The 18,737-nt window shown below is 36.8% G+C and overlaps 1 protein-coding gene across 9 annotated transcripts in view; it reads right to left on the reverse strand.

Moving 5' to 3' along the window:
- Positions 1 to 18,737, reverse strand: part of PTPRM (protein tyrosine phosphatase receptor type M) — a 463,558-nt gene that overhangs the window by 210,671 nt on the left and 234,150 nt on the right. For all 9 annotated transcript variants that reach the window (XM_084510811.1, XM_084510807.1, XM_084510806.1 and 6 more), the window contains exons 8-9: positions 6,302 to 6,610; positions 2,993 to 3,102 (exon numbers count right to left, since the gene is read on the reverse strand). In XM_084510811.1, the coding sequence (XP_084366937.1) occupies positions 2,993 to 3,102; positions 6,302 to 6,610 (419 nt within the window). The remainder of the gene's footprint in view (positions 1 to 2,992; positions 3,103 to 6,301; positions 6,611 to 18,737) is intronic.

The raw sequence follows: 18,737 nt of genomic DNA on the forward strand, positions 1-18,737 counted from the left end.
TTGATCCTGTTTTGGAGCAGATATGTGAACTAAATGAACTCTTGCAGCTCCATTTAACTCTGTGTTCTATGTTTTGATAATTCTTAACTGGATTTTTTATTATCTCATGTGAGATTTATTTAAAGTGAAACCTGGATGTCAGAGGCTTAGCTTACAGAATCACAGAATCATCTAGGTTGGAAGAGACCTCCAAGATCACCGAGTCCAACCTCTGACCTAACGCTAGCAAGTCCTCCACTAAATCATATCACTGAGCTCTACATCTAAACGTCTTTTAGATTCTTACCTTAGATTCTTATACATTTTTGTACAGTGCTTAATTACTAGATAGCTAAGTGGCTGGTGTCCCCTAGAGAAATATGTTCTCCCAGGGGCTATGCAGAACAAAAGAAGTGTTTTGCCTGGTTAAAATGAACTTGCACTGTTTCTTTATTTTACTCCTACTTATAAGACTATTCCTACCTTTATTTTATTTTATTTTTTGAAAAAAGTAACAAAAACGTAATTTCTTAATGCTACCATTGCTAATGCCAGTTCAGCACTGCAGTGATGAAAAATGGGAAGAAAAATAATTTTCTCACTATTTTTGAGTATATAATGTTGACTATTTTTATCAAATTTGGATTCAATCTTGCACAAAAATCCCTTTATTCCTACAACTGTGTACTTTTATTGGTGATAAAGGCTTTATGTTATTTCTCCATCTAAAACCTTTTTTTTTTTCCATATAAATATTGGTAAAATTGGTAATTGGAATTGCTCTTGATTTTACAATAGCAATAAGTACTTTAATGCTTGATACTTTAAAAGTTTTTCCCCACCAGATATACTTCAGGCACTAAAAACATATGCCTGGGCGCAGAAAACAGATTAAGTAATGAGATTTTTAATACCACAGAAAGTTAGGTTCTTAAGAAATGCTAGACAGAAAGGTGTGATTGAGCCTCCTCTGTGGGAAATAAGACACCTCTTTTGAAATAAAGTGTCTGCTGCTGCAGTCCTAGGGCTGACCCTTTAAAAAATGTCCACCAGCTGAAGAGGTTGCCTGGGAAAGGGCAGCCTTGCTCCTAGGTTGGACTCAGGCTTACATACTTGCAGTTCTGTCACACCCAGTGAGCTACACTTTTTACATCAAAACTGCTGATGTGCTCACAACGAGGGCTCAGATGACTATTTGCTTAAGCTCTGGCTTGCTGTAAGGCATAGGCAGGAGCTAGACACCCTCCTTGTCAAGCCAGGGCGATATGGAGCTGTGCTGGATGCATTACCTTGACAGCTCCAAGATCAGCCAAAGAGGGGCCTACTGAGATTTAAATGGATAGTCTACACTAACTGATAAAACACAGCTACCTAAACCTCATCCAACTTGTCTGGATCTCGCCTTGTGAGCCAGTTCAGTTACCTAAAATATACCTGAAGTATACTTTCATATTTCACCTGGAGTATACACTTCCAATAGGTAAAATGCCCTTGTGATTCATTGTGTGTATTTGTTGGCTTTGAGGCAGCTTGCCAGCCATATTTATGAAAACTTTGTGGTACACTCTAAGCTTTTAAGCAAAAGATGAGGGAGAAAAAGTATTGACGAACAAGTCTTCAGTGACTAGGGATCTGCTCATGTTCAGCCACCTGACTGGACTGAGCTGACATCTTCAGAACATGAAACAGCTTGGTTGCATCAGACTGTTAGTATCTGTCACTTAAAAATTAATGAAGCCAGGTTTATGCTTTAAATGATTGCTTTGCTTCCTTCACCTCTTCATTGAGAAGTGCTAGATAAATATCAAAAGGAGATATCAGTATTATATTTTATTATTATTTTATTTTATTTTGTTTTATTTTATTTTATATTTTTCAATATTCTCTTCACCGTTGGAATGATACATTCTTTTGATATTCAAGGACTTGCTGTCCTGAATACCTTAGAAAGTGTGGCCAAGGTATTTTTTCCCACTTTAATATCCCTGTGCAACTCCCATTACGGCTGATGAAGTTATACACACATATTTAAGAATGAGCTGCATGTATACACTGCATATACTTTTCAGCACTGCAACGACATGCACACGTTTATAAGCAGAAAGATGATTTGACACTGTGTTTCTATGTACGTTAAGGCTAACATCAATAAAAACATTAATATATTAACTAAAACACCCTGATCCTTCAAAACAAGCAACTGTTGAACTAGCTGGAAAGTAGTTAGCCTTATCAAAAATCAATCCATACTTTTTTATAACATTTTATATTCTTACAATAAAACAGTTTTCAAAACAGTATCAATAGGTTAGCATTCAATTTAACTTTTCTCTTACACCATACCTTATTTAGGTGTTGTTCTGTTTTTGTTTTTGTTTTTGTTTTAAACAAAGCATTCCAATACCAATTTTGTAGTAAGGTCAGGTAAGAGGCTTAACAGTTATTACTGTCTGACAGCTTAATCTGTGCAGTCTTTTGTCAATTTTTCTAAAAGGTATTCAGGCAGAGGTTCCATACAAGGAAAAGCAACGATTTTTAGACATCTAACAACATGTAATTTTGTTGAATTTGCATTAAAAAATGCTGTATTTAAAAAAAAAAAAATATTTATGCCTGCTTGTTGCTATTACAATAGGCTTCCTGTGATGAGTCTCACCTAAATGTGATGTTGACTGTCACCACTGTTATGTCTCCTCTTTTTTTAAAACAACCAGTAAGATCTGCCTTTCAGTGTTTTAAATATTTGTTCCACACTATTAGACAGAATGCTGTATCATATCATTCTAAATTTAGCAGTTTTCTTAAAGCTGATAACCCAGAACCTTTTTGGGACTTTCAGTAATTCACACCTAGATTACACATCTGATTTTATTACTTTGTAAGTGCTACTACATTCAAAAAGACTATTTACAGAAATTAGGAAAAATATATCTTTTTAAATTTATTATTAATTATGCACTTCTAAAAACCAATACAATACATGAAAGTGAAAATATGACAAAATGCTTGATACCTCATACAAAGTAATCACACCATATGTTTGTGCTGGCTCTCTCCACTGAAGAAAAATCTTCTCCTCGAAGGTACTCCCTTGAATGGATTCAAGTGGTACAGCACTTGGGACTAATGTATAAAAAAAAAGGAAAAAATGCTATTTTGAGAAACGTTTCAGAGGAAGACACAATGTAGTATTTGTGATGTCAAGGCATAAAAGCAGTACATCCATCATGTCTCAATCCACTGTTGAGGTACAGTTCATATTCCATGGAATTTGTTAAACAGATCTCATATATATATTTATATACACACACACACATATATACATATACATACTTATGTATATGTTTTATATATATATAAAGGTTTTATATATATATAAAACCTCCACTTCTCCATCTCTCTAAATTAAACATCTCAACTGCATACAACTGAACTCACTATTATTATTATTCCCCCAAGACTGAAGCAAAGACCAGGGTAGCTTAGCAATGAGGATGATTTCTTTTACAAGATAGTGCCATTAAGGAAACTTTGTCACCTTCAGTATAAAAAGGAACTAGTAAGGCTTGTGTTTTTCCAGTAAAACAATACTGATGAAAGAAAAGGACGATCAACTTTTTATAAGGAATTAGGTAATGTCTCAAGGATAAATTCTTGTAAGTAAAATCTACTTGTAATACCCACTTACCAATAGTGTTACTGTTCTATACTGGAAGATATTAAACAGTCATGTCTGAAAATGGACAAACATTGAAGTAACAAGGTATTATTTTCTTACTGAACTAGAATGGCTAGATTGGGAAGGCAAGTCACATTTTGCAATGGTGATGCTCATTGACTGTAGGCCTGATGCCCTACAACAGGGTGAACATACAGTAATGGTGATGCAGCCAAACTGAAAACCTGACATTATTTATCTTTCTTAAAGATTCTTAATTTATGAGAATGAACTCTGAACAGTTAGGGACATTAGAAGTAAAAAGAAAATCTTGAAGAATGCACATAGGACTGTTACAAAGCATAAGGCATTAATGGGTTAGCACTTACATCAAGTGCATGTGAAAATCTAGTTGGAAACTAGTTGCTGCAACAGCTGTTATAATTTCTCAGACCCCTTTATGAGATTTACCCATATAGCTAAAGAATAGGAAGACCTATAAGCAAGACACATGGCGACTCCTTCCTGTTACTAGGCCTGGTAGAGCACAGTTCTCCTCCTATTCCTCTATGCTGCTTGTCTGGGAGTTGAAATGGTTTGAGACTTCAAAAGCACATCTCTGTATCGCTCTGCAGAGTCCCTTATAGGAAATCCTCTGCCTAGGGAAAGTTCCAAGGACACAGCGATAGCTTCTGAATTTGCTTACCAGTTCTAACTGGGTCAGTAGAACCAAGCCTTTAGAGCAACCTTAAGTCTACGCAGTAAGCCTTGCTTCCATGTAGGAGAGAACCAGCAAACTCATTTGGAAGCATAGGGTTAAGTGCAAATTAAAGGAATTTAATATAGTGTGAATAAGTTAGAAGAATAGCAAAACACTGTCATAACTTCCTAAAATTATCTGAATGCCATAAACTCTAAGCAGTAGTGCCATGAAGGAGGTCAAATAGTGGAAGAGGTTGCCTAGATGCAGGATATTCATCCCTGGAGATACTCAAAACACAACTGGATATGGCCCTTGCAACCTACATGATCATGTGATTTGAAAAATTATAATGATCTTATGGTCACATCCTGTTGTTGCGCTACACTCAGATTTATGTGCCGTACTAAAAATGTACAGTATGCAACAAAGCTGGTAGTTTTTTAGTACTTGCAAAAATATCACAGTAACGGAATCATAGGTTTTCAGGCTTAGTATTTCAAAACTGTTTTATATTATGGAAAGAATATTAAAATACTGTCCCAGGTATTCATATATATGAATATGTTCCATATACATATATGGAACTTGGAATACTGTAAAGTTCCAGAGGGCCAGGAATCAGTAAATGCTACATAAAATTTTAAAGAAAATCCATAAATGGTACAGATATCAGTAAGATCTTTAACTTTGTCATTCTACAAATGAACTGAGTCAAAACTAGAGGATGACAGCAAAATTAATTCCAATTAAACAATTTTTATATTAGCTATGCTTGGTCAAATCTGTTGCATTAGCAACTATACATTCATAAATTGTATAATTTATTCCCTCATATATTTTGATTAGAAATTAGTAATACACAAAACATTACAGCATATATTAAATGATTTAATAGGTTTAAATGACAGTCTTCAAGTATTTATTAGAAGGGGAACTCATCACTGCTTAAGATTTTTTTCTAGAAATCTTTCCAGAATGTTTTCAGTAAGTCTATCATTGATCTGGAAGAAAATACAAAGCCACCCCTGTTCAGACTGTAGATGATAAAAATGGGAGGAGAAAGGATCCATAAAAGGATCTGCTATACAAAGCAGTCCCAGACATTTGATAAGGTTTTTTCAAACAGTAGAGAATTGAAGGTGCATAAAAGCATGGTCAAAAAGCCTAAGGCACATTTCTAACGGGCACCAAGGGGCTATACATTAGTGCCAAGTGGCCAAGTGTTCTGAAAAGGTGGTACTGATTCCTGACACATGACCAATTCAACAAGGAATTTTGGTGTTGCAGCTAACAATGCTGCAGTAAATTGCCTGTGTGGATAGACACAATAATATCACATAGGATTCAGAAGTATGCTATCATCTTTCATGCAGCATTACTGAGATACACTAGTCAATTCTGCTGTGCGCATTTCAGAAAAAAAAGAGAGACTGACAATTTACGTTATTTCTGAAAAGAAAAAGAGACCTGAAAACCTCATTTTAGCTTCAAATTACAAGAGGAGACAGAGTATCTACATACTTGAATGTATGCATACAGAAGACATTGTCTGGATAAGCAACTAACAGCATCCAGTGGATGGACACCCAAAGCTAGAGAAATTGAAACTGCAACTCAGGAACAAGTATTTAATGTTGAGCATATCACTCAGGAGAAAATCTTACACGAGAATACTGTGACCATCACCTGAAGTTTTTTCAAACTGAAACTGGAACTTTTAAGAGGCAGACCACAGTTCAGCAGAGGTTATAAGTTTGCTGAAGAAATGATTAAATTATATATATTATAGTTTATGTAAAAGATAATTATAATACTTGATACTTAACGGTCCCTTTACTGCCCTAAAAGTGCTGAAGTTGGTGAATTTTTTTTTACAGATGGTGAAAGCAGAACACACAGAAAAACATGCTGAATGTCACTTAGGATACATGTACAATGTATACGTAAATACAGAAACTCACCATCTTCATCAGTTTGTACTACAAGTTCTTGGCTTTCTTTTCGTCCTTCGGGATTCATTAGTACTAATTTGATGCTGACATTTGTGTACGGTGATAGATTAGTAATTGTGTGCTGCGGATGTGAGCTTTCTGTATCCCAGCTTACTTCTTCTCTCACTTGCTCTTGTCCTCCAGCCTGGTAACGGTAGTGGACTGTGAGGTTGTATCGATGGCAACGTGTGACGTTATATCCAAAGGGTTCCCAGCAAATGGTGATTTGCCTAGATTTGATCTCCACAACTTCTAGTTTCCGTGGCCCACGCATCGGATCTGAAAAATTACCAACATAACTCTGGTATGATTATTGATGCATATTATAACAGTAAGAGCAATAAGAAGTTATACAGTTCTATAAATATGACGTGTAAGTAGAAACAGAAATTCAACACTTTATCTCTCGCAGTGAAAATGACAATAAAAGTATAAGTCTAATGAAAAATCAGAAAAAAAAACACTGAGGAAAGGAGAGAAAGTGTCTGTGGTGAAAAATTAAGAGCAAACAAAGAACCAGAAACTTTTTATGCTTTTTAAATTCATACTGTAGTTTAAATGATGCTTACTTTATTTATTTATTTATTTTTTTTTTTTTACCTATCTGTTGCTTGCAAAAAGTAGTGCAATTTTGTTTACAAATTAATGTGTAAAAACTTTTAGAGCAAAACCCTTCATTTTGCTCAGAGCAAAAGAAGTGTCTAAAAATAAAAAGGTAATTTTAGGGAAAACTTGCAAATATATGCTGATTTTCTCCCAGGACTGCTTATACAAAGAAAAGTGTTAGCTGGTTCTTCAGCTATTTCTTACTCATTTGTTTTTAAGCTAGACTGAATGCAATTACTCAATCTCAATTTGGTCAGGACATTAAGTTAATATTCCAATTCCTTTAAAATGGTCCACAGGGTTCTGCTTCCATAAATATTAGTCGTTACTAGCTTCTTTATTTTAGTTTTAACAACATTTAAAGCAGTGTAAATACCCCAGTTCATTGTAGTGGTTTAATAGAGAATCGAAATAAAGAAGACATGGCAGAAGACATGTCAGCTAATACCTTACTGCACCTGAACTTTCCTGGAGATCTCCTAGCAAGCACACAGCCACAAATCACACATCTAACAAAATCATATCCAGGAACTTACGGCTGTCTATAAACAAGATTTTTTTTCAATAATTTAATTATCCAAAGATTGCTGAGGAAGTTGTTAAAGTTTCTCCATTCCTACCGGTTTCAGCAACTGAGTTACAAAATTGACCCCAAATTTCCACCATATTACAGCACAACCACTGAGTTGGCATACACCTCAGATTTTCAAAACACTGTTATTAGTAGAGCTATTATAGATATTTAGCAATAATGCTTTTTTTTTTTTTTTTTTTTTTTTAATATTGGAGCCCTCAACAAGATTAAAGACAACGTCTCGTTTTATCCACTGCTTCACTAGTTAAACGCTTAGAAGACTTTTAATGAGCTAGAAGCCTCTTATACGTAAACAAATTAATATGCATCTTCCCTCTTTTATGTTTATTAATCAACATGTCTTCACTTGGAATGTTCTAAACAATTTATACAGGATTTCATCTTTTTCCTTTTAATAAAATCCCTGCATGCTTAAAATATTTGTTCAAAGATGTTATTCATCTTAGCTCCTTGAAGAAAAGGTGTTAAGAAATTGCTTGTTCTCTATATATCTACAAAGCAGGGTATTTTTCCCTTTCAAATCCTCTGTGTTTTTTTTTTTTTTTTTAAATTAATTGCCACTACCCAAATGTGTTGATCACCAGTGTAGAATATTTCCCAGTTGGTGACAAAATGGCAAAGTAAAACAAATTCAGTAATAGATCTAATCCTAGTCTCCTTTCTGGTGACAAGACTGGTAAAAATTTCCTCAAAAAGGATGAATTGGTACAGAGCCATTTATCTGCTTCCAAACTCAGATACCCCAGCAATGAAACCTGATGTTCAGGATATTTTCTATTGCTACAACAGTTAAGACTAAGGAAGACTTGAAGACTGGCAAACCCTGAGAGTTTCCTGTATTTCTTAAGCATTTAGTTCTGTGTAATTGAGACATAAATCTCATGAAAAAGGAATGTTACTTTTCTGGATTCATATCAGCTTTGCTTTATTCAGGTGAGACTACGAATAGCAAAGGGCATCTGATTGGTATTGTGGAACTGTCTTGCTAGCTGGATGGGCTAAATAGGACCAGAAAATCAACAAAATTAAGGTGACCCTGACACACAACATTAAGCAGTTGAAAAAAGATCATAGCTGCAAGAATGTGGATCAGCCAGCCTGTTTAGTTTCACAGTAGGCACATCAGAAAATTCACAGGAGAGCTGAGAAATCTTTTTTATTAGAGAGATAAAACTAATTCATAGCATTTTAAAGTTGAAATCAAGTGGCTTTTCCAAAAAAAAGAAAAAAAAAGATCAAAACCTATCCAAGATTTCTGCCCAGGAGGAAGATATTCTTATGTCCCGTTATCTCAGTAAAAAGTACAAGTTAGCCCTCTAGTTAAATCTTGAAGCCATCGCTATGAGAATGACATATACTTTCTTCCTTCAATAAAAGAGACAAGGGAATAAGAGATTGGACTGGAAAAGCTGGAAACTGTACAGTTTTCGTTGATATTCACAGGATAAAGCTTATCAGACACGCCAAATACTCTGCGTGCTTTGGTTCCTGACTTCATTCTGTAATCTGGAATATCAGATAGCTTCACGGTTTGTGTCTGTTCCTCTCACCATTCATTCAGAGGTGATGCAACTGAGAGGGCATCCCTCTGTGGGACAAGCATGGTGTGAACCTGTCAATGCCAGCACTTAGATGGAAAGGAGAAAGGGAGAGGTAGGATAAAAAGGACTGGGACAGAGCACAGAAAATATTTAAGGAAAAATAAAGCAAGATCTCATATGCACCAGGTGGGATAACTGCTGGATTACATCAGATTCCCACTGAGAAAGTGAGGGTGAATATTCCAAAGAGGTCTGCCCCTGAAGCAGCCCCTGAAGATACCGGGCTGCAATCCCAAGTATTCATCCACTTGGTTTCTTTGACCCCATTTTTAAAGTCTCAGAAAGGACCTGGTTAGTCCAATAGACTATGCTTTATTATTTCTTTTAATCAAATAAGCCCACATTTCTGAATTACCGCTACTTCATTTGTGTCATTTTATTTTTGTTTCCAGTGCTGCGCTTACTTGACTTATCAGACCTGCCTGCATTACAGACCTGAGGATATCAGCCCTGACCTGACTATGTAGTTGAGTTCTCAGATCTGTATTCTCCAAGTACACAATGCTTTTTGGTTACAATCAGCTCAGTCGTACCGTAAGGAGGAACAAGATGAAGGGAAAAATGTTTACTTTCAACCAGAAAAAGAGGCTAAGTTAATAATGGATTTTTTGGATTAAAAACGTGGCTAAAGACAGCCATGAAAAATACCAATCTCTGTAACAGAAGATGGGACGAGGGAGCCCACCTGCAGAGGGGTTATACAGCCAGACCTCTCCCCTCACTTTGCCTATCTCTAGATGAGCAGATGCTCTGTTTTTCTTCAGTATCCCAGCTATTTTCTTCTGCCTCACTGCTGCAAATCATGAGGCAAATTGGGGAAATAAGGCCTACCAGTTCATAAAAGATGAGGCTGTCCTCCCAGAGGAGAGCACTGCCTGTCATGCCTGAAGCCTCGCCAGGTACTTCTTACTAAATCCCCTGACGGTGCCTGCAGCCTTTTTCGTGCTGCTCTCCTTCTGCCAGCTTCAGCAGGTAGCAGGCAGTGAAGTCTGACAGTTGCAGCTCTGACCTGAGGGACCTGCAAGCCCAGTTCTAGCCCCTGGCACTTTAGCATCCCATTTAATCGGTGATCTTGGCTCCTTCTCTGCTCCGCTCTGTTTTCCTCAGAATATGGAGCAGAGACTGACAGATAGGATCAATTTCCATTGCAGCTTCAATTCACAGCTCATTTCTCTGGAACTTCACACTTTACCTCTTACTACAAGTACGATGCTTTTTCAGAAACTCAATTTCGGAATCACAGAGAGACATTTAGGTGTATTTTTAGCATCCTGCCATTGATCATCAAAACTTGGGGTTAGAATAAAAACGCAGAGTGGGAGTTTTGTCTTCTCACCACAGACTTTCACCGCAGACCCGGTGAAAGGAGTCGAAGCAGGAGTGGGGTGGGTGGGGGGTTTCTGCCGCTCCATGGTACCCCAGCAGCAGCAGAGATCTGACATGTGTTGGGTACCATTCAGAAGATGAACCACTGTGTTCAGATGGCTCCATCTGAACCACGTTCAGATGACCACCTGAACAATAGGAATGAAAACTTTACTTCTTGTCCAGGCAAATTATTAATGCGGTTTAGCTCTGTAATAACTCTCACAATTTAAATTCCAGACTGGTCTCTATTATCCTTTCACAGAAGTAAAGAACGAACAAAATCAGAAAATACAAACATTTACGATGAAAACAGAATCATCTGAGATGTAAGACATTATCTATCACAGCGCTTTCAAGCAAGATTTAAATTGTGGTAATTGAATGTACGGATATGACATCCAGGATCTCCGGGCTTTGTCACAGATTTCCTTAACATCTTTTCACATCAATTCCTTCTGAGATAAATGGGAGTTCACAGTAGACTAGTATCAATGTCGCATATAATTTCTTTAATGTGAAGCAAAGAGCTTGCATACTGCAGTGATGGAGGCCATAAGCATGCTTTAGACTTGATTCTGCCTGCTGACTCAGGACTACCTCTGATTCAGTAGACAATTTGAGACAATTGCTTTGTTCCAAACAAGAATACTTATGCTTTAATTCAAACACATGCTCTAAGAGTTCACCAGCACTGGTAAAAGTGATCAAGCTGTCAGAGCATTTTACTGAATCAGAAGTACCTTCCAGAGAAAAACAAGAGGAAAGCTGAGGAGGAGACAGAAAGTTCACTTCTCCCTGCAGAGAAACTAAGACTTTAAACACTTGAACATTTTTTAACAATGGAGATCACAACTCTTGCTTTATATGTATTCATGCACAATGTATTTCATCCATGTTTCTCCTTACTTGGTGTAACTCCACCCGCAGAGCTTATAAAGTTAGACTTCTTTGCTTATGCATTCCAGCTAAGTAGATATGATGCTGCTCCTTAGTAGTTTCAGTGCTATGTTATGTCTCAGGGGCATAGACCACAAGGTAATGAAATATCTTTTCATCTATTGAGAACTGTGTTATGACTCAGATGCTATCAAACTAACAACATTTGCCTATTTGAAAAAAAAAAAAATAAATCTTGAGATTTGTGTATCTATAGACAACAGCAAACAAGGAATTAGGTAAAATGTTTTAATTGCTTGGATTATTTGATTATATCCAATCTGTGTAAGGCTGCAAAGTGTGTGGGGTTGTTTACAAACTTGGTTGGACAGTTTTGTGAAAGATCACATTCAGCTGTGATGGACTGATTTTTATTGTCACGATTATTTTTTCTACAAGTTCTTCAACAACAGACTGAAATTCAAAAAGCCTCGTCTTGCTCAAAATACCATGATTGATGAAATCTGGTAATAGATCTTTTTTTTTTTTTAACTTCCAATATACCAAAAACTGCAGAGTGCAGAGAGGAAAGAATCAGTGGGCAAGATTTCAGGTGGTGTAATTTCACAGATTTTAATATATGTATAGATATATATTTATACAAAAACATGAGCAAAATCAAAATCCTAATATGATGTTGCTGATGTTACCGTCCTGCTGAGTCCAGTTATTTTGAAGTGCAACCAAAGACTGTGCTACCAGTATGCACAAAGCTACTGAGGATCCAGAAACAAACCTCCAAGAAGGGCACGTTTGTGGTTGATCATTTTACTTATCCAAGAACATGACATTTGTGCCAGCAAGCAACAAATATTAAAAGAAGCAAAGAATAAATGCAAATTTGTAAAAATATTGAAATGTGAGTTTTATCTGACAATCTCTACTTCCTTTCATGGAGCAGTCATGGAAATTAATTGCAGCAGTTACTAAGATTACTCAGGTAAAGGAAATGACTGCACAAGATACCCAGAGTCTCCTGGAAAGATTTCAAGTTACAGTATTTAAGATTCCTACCAATCTTTCACTGTTACTTGCTAATAGCATTTCCAAAAGAACATGCCCCTCCTTCTGCAAAAATACATGACTCCCACGGAAAAGCAGCTCTTCCATCGGTCTTCTTAAAGTACTCCCTGACATTTTAAAAACTGTTGGGATGCAAGCCCTGCAGAGCTTCAGAGCTAATGAGCGAAAGAGCTATGAGACTGCAAAACCGAACTGATAGTCACCTGCAATCCAAAGGAGGGAATAAACACTTACACACATATATGAGAGTAATGGTTGCATACTGAACTACCCCTGTTTTTCTCTGAGCCACTTCTGGAAGCAATGTCTTCTTTTTAATATCATCCTATGGTGAATTTCTTCCACAGTCTAAATGCCACTGAAGGAAGACAAGCCCAACAGCAGATGTCCCATATAGTTACCAGGAAGACGTTCACCTTGAGCAGTGGCCTGTGGGGATCCCTTCTGCACCCTTCCAAGCTATTCCAGACAATATCCCTGAGAGACAGAATAAGCTTCCTGCATACATTTTCCCCAGCACCTTTATGATCTTGATCAGCATTCCACAGTGTCCCAATGGTGAGGAAGTGTCAACAGGACAAGACTTTAATAAAAAACACATCTCAGGACAACCCCATCCCAGAGAGCTTTCTGTCTCAGGTGTAAACCAGTTCCTAGGATCTGGGAGAACGCAGGAGCTGGACACTAAACACAGATCTTCAGTGTGGATGGAGCAAGATGTGAGAACCTGCTTCCACTAATGCTTTTTATTTTACATATAAAAATATCCTTTAGAACTATTGTGTAGTTAAACCCTACACATTTGTATGATATGGAAATGTTACTTCCCCTATTTTATATACAAATAAACTGAAGCTCAAAGTAAATGAATTGTCTGCTGCAGGTTACGAGGTGCCAACAAAAGCAGTGGAATCCTAATTCTCAGTCCCATTTCTAACCCACTAAAACATAGTACTACTCAATTCTTCTGTGCTTTGTGGCCAGAACTCGTTAGTTCCAAAATGTGGGAGCTCAGAAAATGCTAAAATACATACTCATAGCTGACAGCAGTAAAATGAGCAGGCAGGCTTCTTAAAATGAGCCAACTTGAATTCTCACCCATTTCTCCTCAAATTAAAATGTGAGATACAGTAGAGGTCTCCATTTTTCAGGAAGGATCAGAAGTACTAATATCAGCTCATCACCAGAAGAATTCTTTTTGTGATATTTCTAGCTGAAACAAGCTAAAAATATACAAATACTTGGCACAGAACCAAGATGTTTAGCTAATTTCGGAAGATTCATTGAAAGCACATTCTGATAAGCACCCAAGACATCAGCTCACCATTTACAAAAATCAATATAGCTGTTGCTTAAAACCAGATGAGGCATTGGATTTAAGCTTTTAGTAATGTATTATCACAAGAGCTGGATACAGAAACACAGATGAGTGCTATAATTCTGCGTGAGAATGTTTCCTTAACATTTTCAGCTCTTATTCTCCAGTTCATGACTATATATATCCCTTGAGGCATAAGTCTTGAGATTGAAATTCACAGTTGCAAAATACCTGTCTAATCATCAATAACGCACGTTTAAAGTGATTAGTATTTTTTTAAGTATCAGTTTCTATACATGAGAGAGCTGATACAAACTTTTCACTGCACAGTAAATTTTAAATCTGAACCAAAGCAAATTGAACCTTATATTTCTTTATGTTGTTGTCATTTTATAGGTACACTCTAGGTAGTGACTCATTTAAATTCTAATATATTTAAATAAGGAATAAAAGAAAAACATCATTCGATACATTTTTGTCAAATTACCTACATTATATGATTACTCCTTCACAATCAAAATCAGATTTTAACTATGAATGATACAAACAAGATTACATTCTGAATCTGCAACAGAGATTTTAGTTGCTTGTTTAAAATGACATACCTAGCTATTCAGTAATCACTTTATAATAACCCCTTTCATTTCTAAATCTACTTAGCCATCAGCCGGTAGTGAGGAAAAAGCTGGCAGCAGTTCTTACAACTACACATTAGTTTTACATTTCATGACAAGCTAATTCTAGAGAGTTCGAAAGACAGACAAGCATGTGTTCTTAAGGTTTTATTTCTTTTGCATGAAGAAAGCATACATCTAACTGAGAAATGAAAAATAAAGAAGTGCAGACATATACTTTTCACTTCACACGTATGGCAATGACAATGTATCCCAACCTCACCCCAGGAACCACCATGAGTATGTGAATCAACAAGAAACAAAAAGCTGATAAATACCTCTCTGAACAAATTAAGAAGAATGACTACAGTAAAATGGCAAAGGAAGAGTAGATAGTAGATACTGACCTCTCTGGTAGATACTACCTGTGGTAGATACACCTTTGGTAGGTACCTAGATCAAAATAATCTTTGAGAAGTAATAAAGGCAAATGACCCGTGTTGTGTAAATTGTCCCTCCTGATTGAATCCATCACCGTCTTTTTTTTCTGAGTTGATCACGTGGCTGTTTTACATTGTCATTATTGTCCCCAACTATCTCAAGTCCATCTTACGCTGACGAAGAAGACATCATTATTACCTGATCTGAGATGCAGGTCCATACCCTCACCATTTGGCCAGATACATACCTCTACATCTGTGGCACCCTTCAGAATAGGGCACAGGTAGAAGACTTCTAGACCAGTTTATACAGCCTACAGCCCAGATGCTGCTCACATTTGAGAAGCCACGGGCAACACAGAGGAAGTTGAAGGCCTGAGGAGCTGCTCCTGTGGCCACCTGACATACCTCCTTCACAGAGTTACCCAGCAACAGTGTTGTCTTCTCTGAATGTGAAACCATCTGGTGATGAAGGGTCAATAAAGAAACTTTCAGATACACTAAGAGACGGTGCAGGTGGCTGGCTCATCATTAAGGAAGACATTTATGCATCATTAAGCACATTCATGAGAACAACAGACATAATTTGACCACGCACGATGAACAAACACGCTGTAGAAAAGGGAAATGGCATTAACATAACATGCATTCCTCCACTCTGGTCAAAAAAGGGAACCTAGGAGAATAGCATGAACATTTGGAAGTTCCGGTGTGGGGGAAAAATCTTTCTTCTAGCCTGTTTTCCTGGATATGCCTAGAGTAGATCTGTATCATTGTAGTAGGGCAATCTGTTCTCTTTATACAGTAACACATGTATTTTTGCACAGTGAGTGCCCTAATCAGCTAGTGATTGTGACTAATAGTAATGGTAATGCATGCCCTGATTGCTCAGTTGTGCCACACATTGCAATGTTTGAACTCATTGCATTTTATGGTACAGCTTCCTGAGTTGCCCCAGAAGTCGGGTGGAGAAAAGATAAACCTTTGTGTAAATTAGTGAAGGTTTTAGCTGCTCAATACCTGCCATGAAAGTAGAATCCTGGAGACTGCTCGATTATGTTGTGCAAAAGAATAAATGGGCAATGCTGTTTCATAGATCAGTCAGAATAAGATGTAGCAGTGTGTTCTGGTTATCACTGTGGCCTATTGCTACTGACAAATCACGTTAATTCAGAGCCATTACGTACAGTGGTGGTAGCTAAATTGAGGATTTAGGACAAGCCTCTATTGAACCCAGATGACAGGATTCCACAGTCATATAAATCTATGTAGAAGAGAAAATGCCACCAATCAATGCTACTCGTCTATAAAGAATATTTACCATTCTTTCTAATCTGACATGTGCAATCAACCTTAACCAAGTGATGCAGAGCAAGATCAGTTTTGACAAATAACTCTCAAATGCATAAACCTGATAAATGAATGAGATTCTTTGTATCAACTGGCAAAATAAAGTTTGAACTTACATACATGTCAAAATGGAACAGGATATTCTGTCTTCCTACTGCATAATTAGGTGCTGGTTACTATTAACACATGGGTACAGTATCAAGTGAGAGGTAAGTACTGTAAACACATGAAGATCAGCAATTAAATTTGTGACAAGACCCTTTTCTCAAAAGAACCTCACGTGTAATTTTGAGTCAGTCTGGATACAACGTTTAACGTTCCTCAGGTTAAGCCAATTCTCAGGACTTTTCCAGGAGCTTCCCACAAGCCTGAGGAGTCAGTAGTTACTAAGTAAAGGAAGGTGGTTTTTCCCTCACTGATCTAAAATGCCATCTTTGTCTTTGTACACTGCCAATAATTAATAAGTTGAACTCTTCTTCATGTCTCAAGATAGCTCATCTGAGAACAGTACCTTATTCAGACTTTCTCAAAAGAAGCAAAGTACAAATTTCTGTGTTATGAAGATAACTCATCAAGTTTGGGATGTTTTAATTAAGAACGGTGTAAGCACTGACATCACTTATATAGGTATGATTATTTTTGTTTTTCTTATGTATCAGGCCACCTAGTATGAAAAGAATTTCTAATTCATTATCTTTCTTGTTCAATAACTACGCATAGTGCCTTTATATATTAAAGTATTTGAAGAGTACCTACAGTAAGAGTTGACTGCTATTGACTATTTTTGACTTTGTTGGGTCAAACATTCATTTTTTTATTTTTATTTTTTACCTGCTATTTCACACTATCTAGAAAAATATTTGAAGGACTCCCCCAAATTGCTCCCTCTCTAATGCCCTCCTGGCAGATTTCTTTGAATCTTCCTGAGATGGTTGAAGATGTTATTCACCGTCAGTGTAAGTCCTATTTCTCTGTTATACCAACCCCCATAAAAAGCAAACAAGCAAACATGTTTGCTGATGAAGTGTATTTATGCTGTTTACTATGAAATACAGAGGAAATGAGCCCATATTTGCTTCTGACACATTTGCAACAAGGAAAGAGACTTCCAGTGGAGGAGCAAGGAGAAAAGCTGGGAAAAGGGGGAAGAATGAATTGTAAACTGCTTCAAATTAATCCTCATTTTCCTTGTAAGGTGTAACAGAGTCCTAAGATTCTTACAGAAATGCATATACTGGGGACTTAGATATCAGCCTTAGATACAGAGATACAGGACTACAAGCACAGTATTAAGGAGAAAAGATAAACTTGCTTTTGCACAGTACGTATTATAGGTTAGTTAAGCCATGCTTTATTTCCACACAGTCTTGTGACCGTGTTGTTCATTTGCTTTTTCTAGTCATAAAGATTAAACATTTATCAGGACTACATTTCCCTGCATTGCCTGCAGCCTTCCCCGCTTTAATCGCTACAGGTCACTTTGCATTTGGCTATGTCCTTCTGCTTCCTTTCCCTCTTCTAAATTCGGTCCTGTCAAATGGATTAAAGAGTGACTGCATTTATGCCAGAACCGTAACTGACATGGAAGACCACAAAGCAGCTATCAAATATTCAGGAAAGTGGAGGTCATGAGAGGTTGTTGAAGTACCTGTGATCTTAAATGACAGAGAGGGGCCAGGACTGGGCCCATTTCATGGGTCAAAGATGGGTGCTTGCTTTACTGTCAAGACATACACCAGCTCCGCAGGCCACTCAAGAGCCCCAGATCACAATTTTAACATACAGCTCAAGGAAAATACAGAAGAGGTGATTGGCAAAAGTCTGCCAGATATAAGCTGGAGTGGCAAATTATGGAGCTGCGTATGACAGCAATTACATAAATCTGAAAACTGTCTAATACTATCACCAGTGACCCAGGATTCAAAGTCCATTAAGCATTGTTTTTTCCAATTGAACTGAACTAATGGAAAATAATTGCTACTCTGAAAAAGGTCATACATGAGGTAATAAAAAAGTAAGTGTTATACAGTCACTATTTATACTTTACTCTAATTTGAATTTATAAATTGCTGACATCTGTTATAAATGGTACATTTTCCTTCCAAGCACAGAAATTTCTGATTACAGGTTTTCCCCTGTCACTATCATGATTATGAAAGTAAAAAAAAAAAAAAACAAATCAGGAAAATAATGAACATGGAATTTGTGAGGTGCTCAGGTATTCATCTTTAAGGGTGCTTTTCACTCAACAAATTTAGGCATTAAAAATGAAGCAAGAAAACTCCAAATCGTAAAACACACCAAGAGCTTGCAAGATCTCAAAATCAACAGCTGCCAGAGTTTTCTGTCACAGAATATCCACAGGGTTGTCCTCATTTACAAATTAAAGTTTTAAAATAGTTTAATTTTAGCATATAGGAAATATTCAGAAAGACAGAAACTCTACAGATATTTTAAGTATCAAAATTAGCATCTGCATGATAGCAAATTTGTAACTCAGAATTCAACCATAAGAGATGACAATAGAAAAGCTACTGCTTTTGCATTTGCAAAAC

Source organism: Aythya ferina (genome assembly GCF_964211825.1).
Source record: "Aythya ferina genome assembly, chromosome: 2".
Taxonomy (NCBI): Eukaryota; Metazoa; Chordata; class Aves; order Anseriformes; family Anatidae; genus Aythya; species Aythya ferina.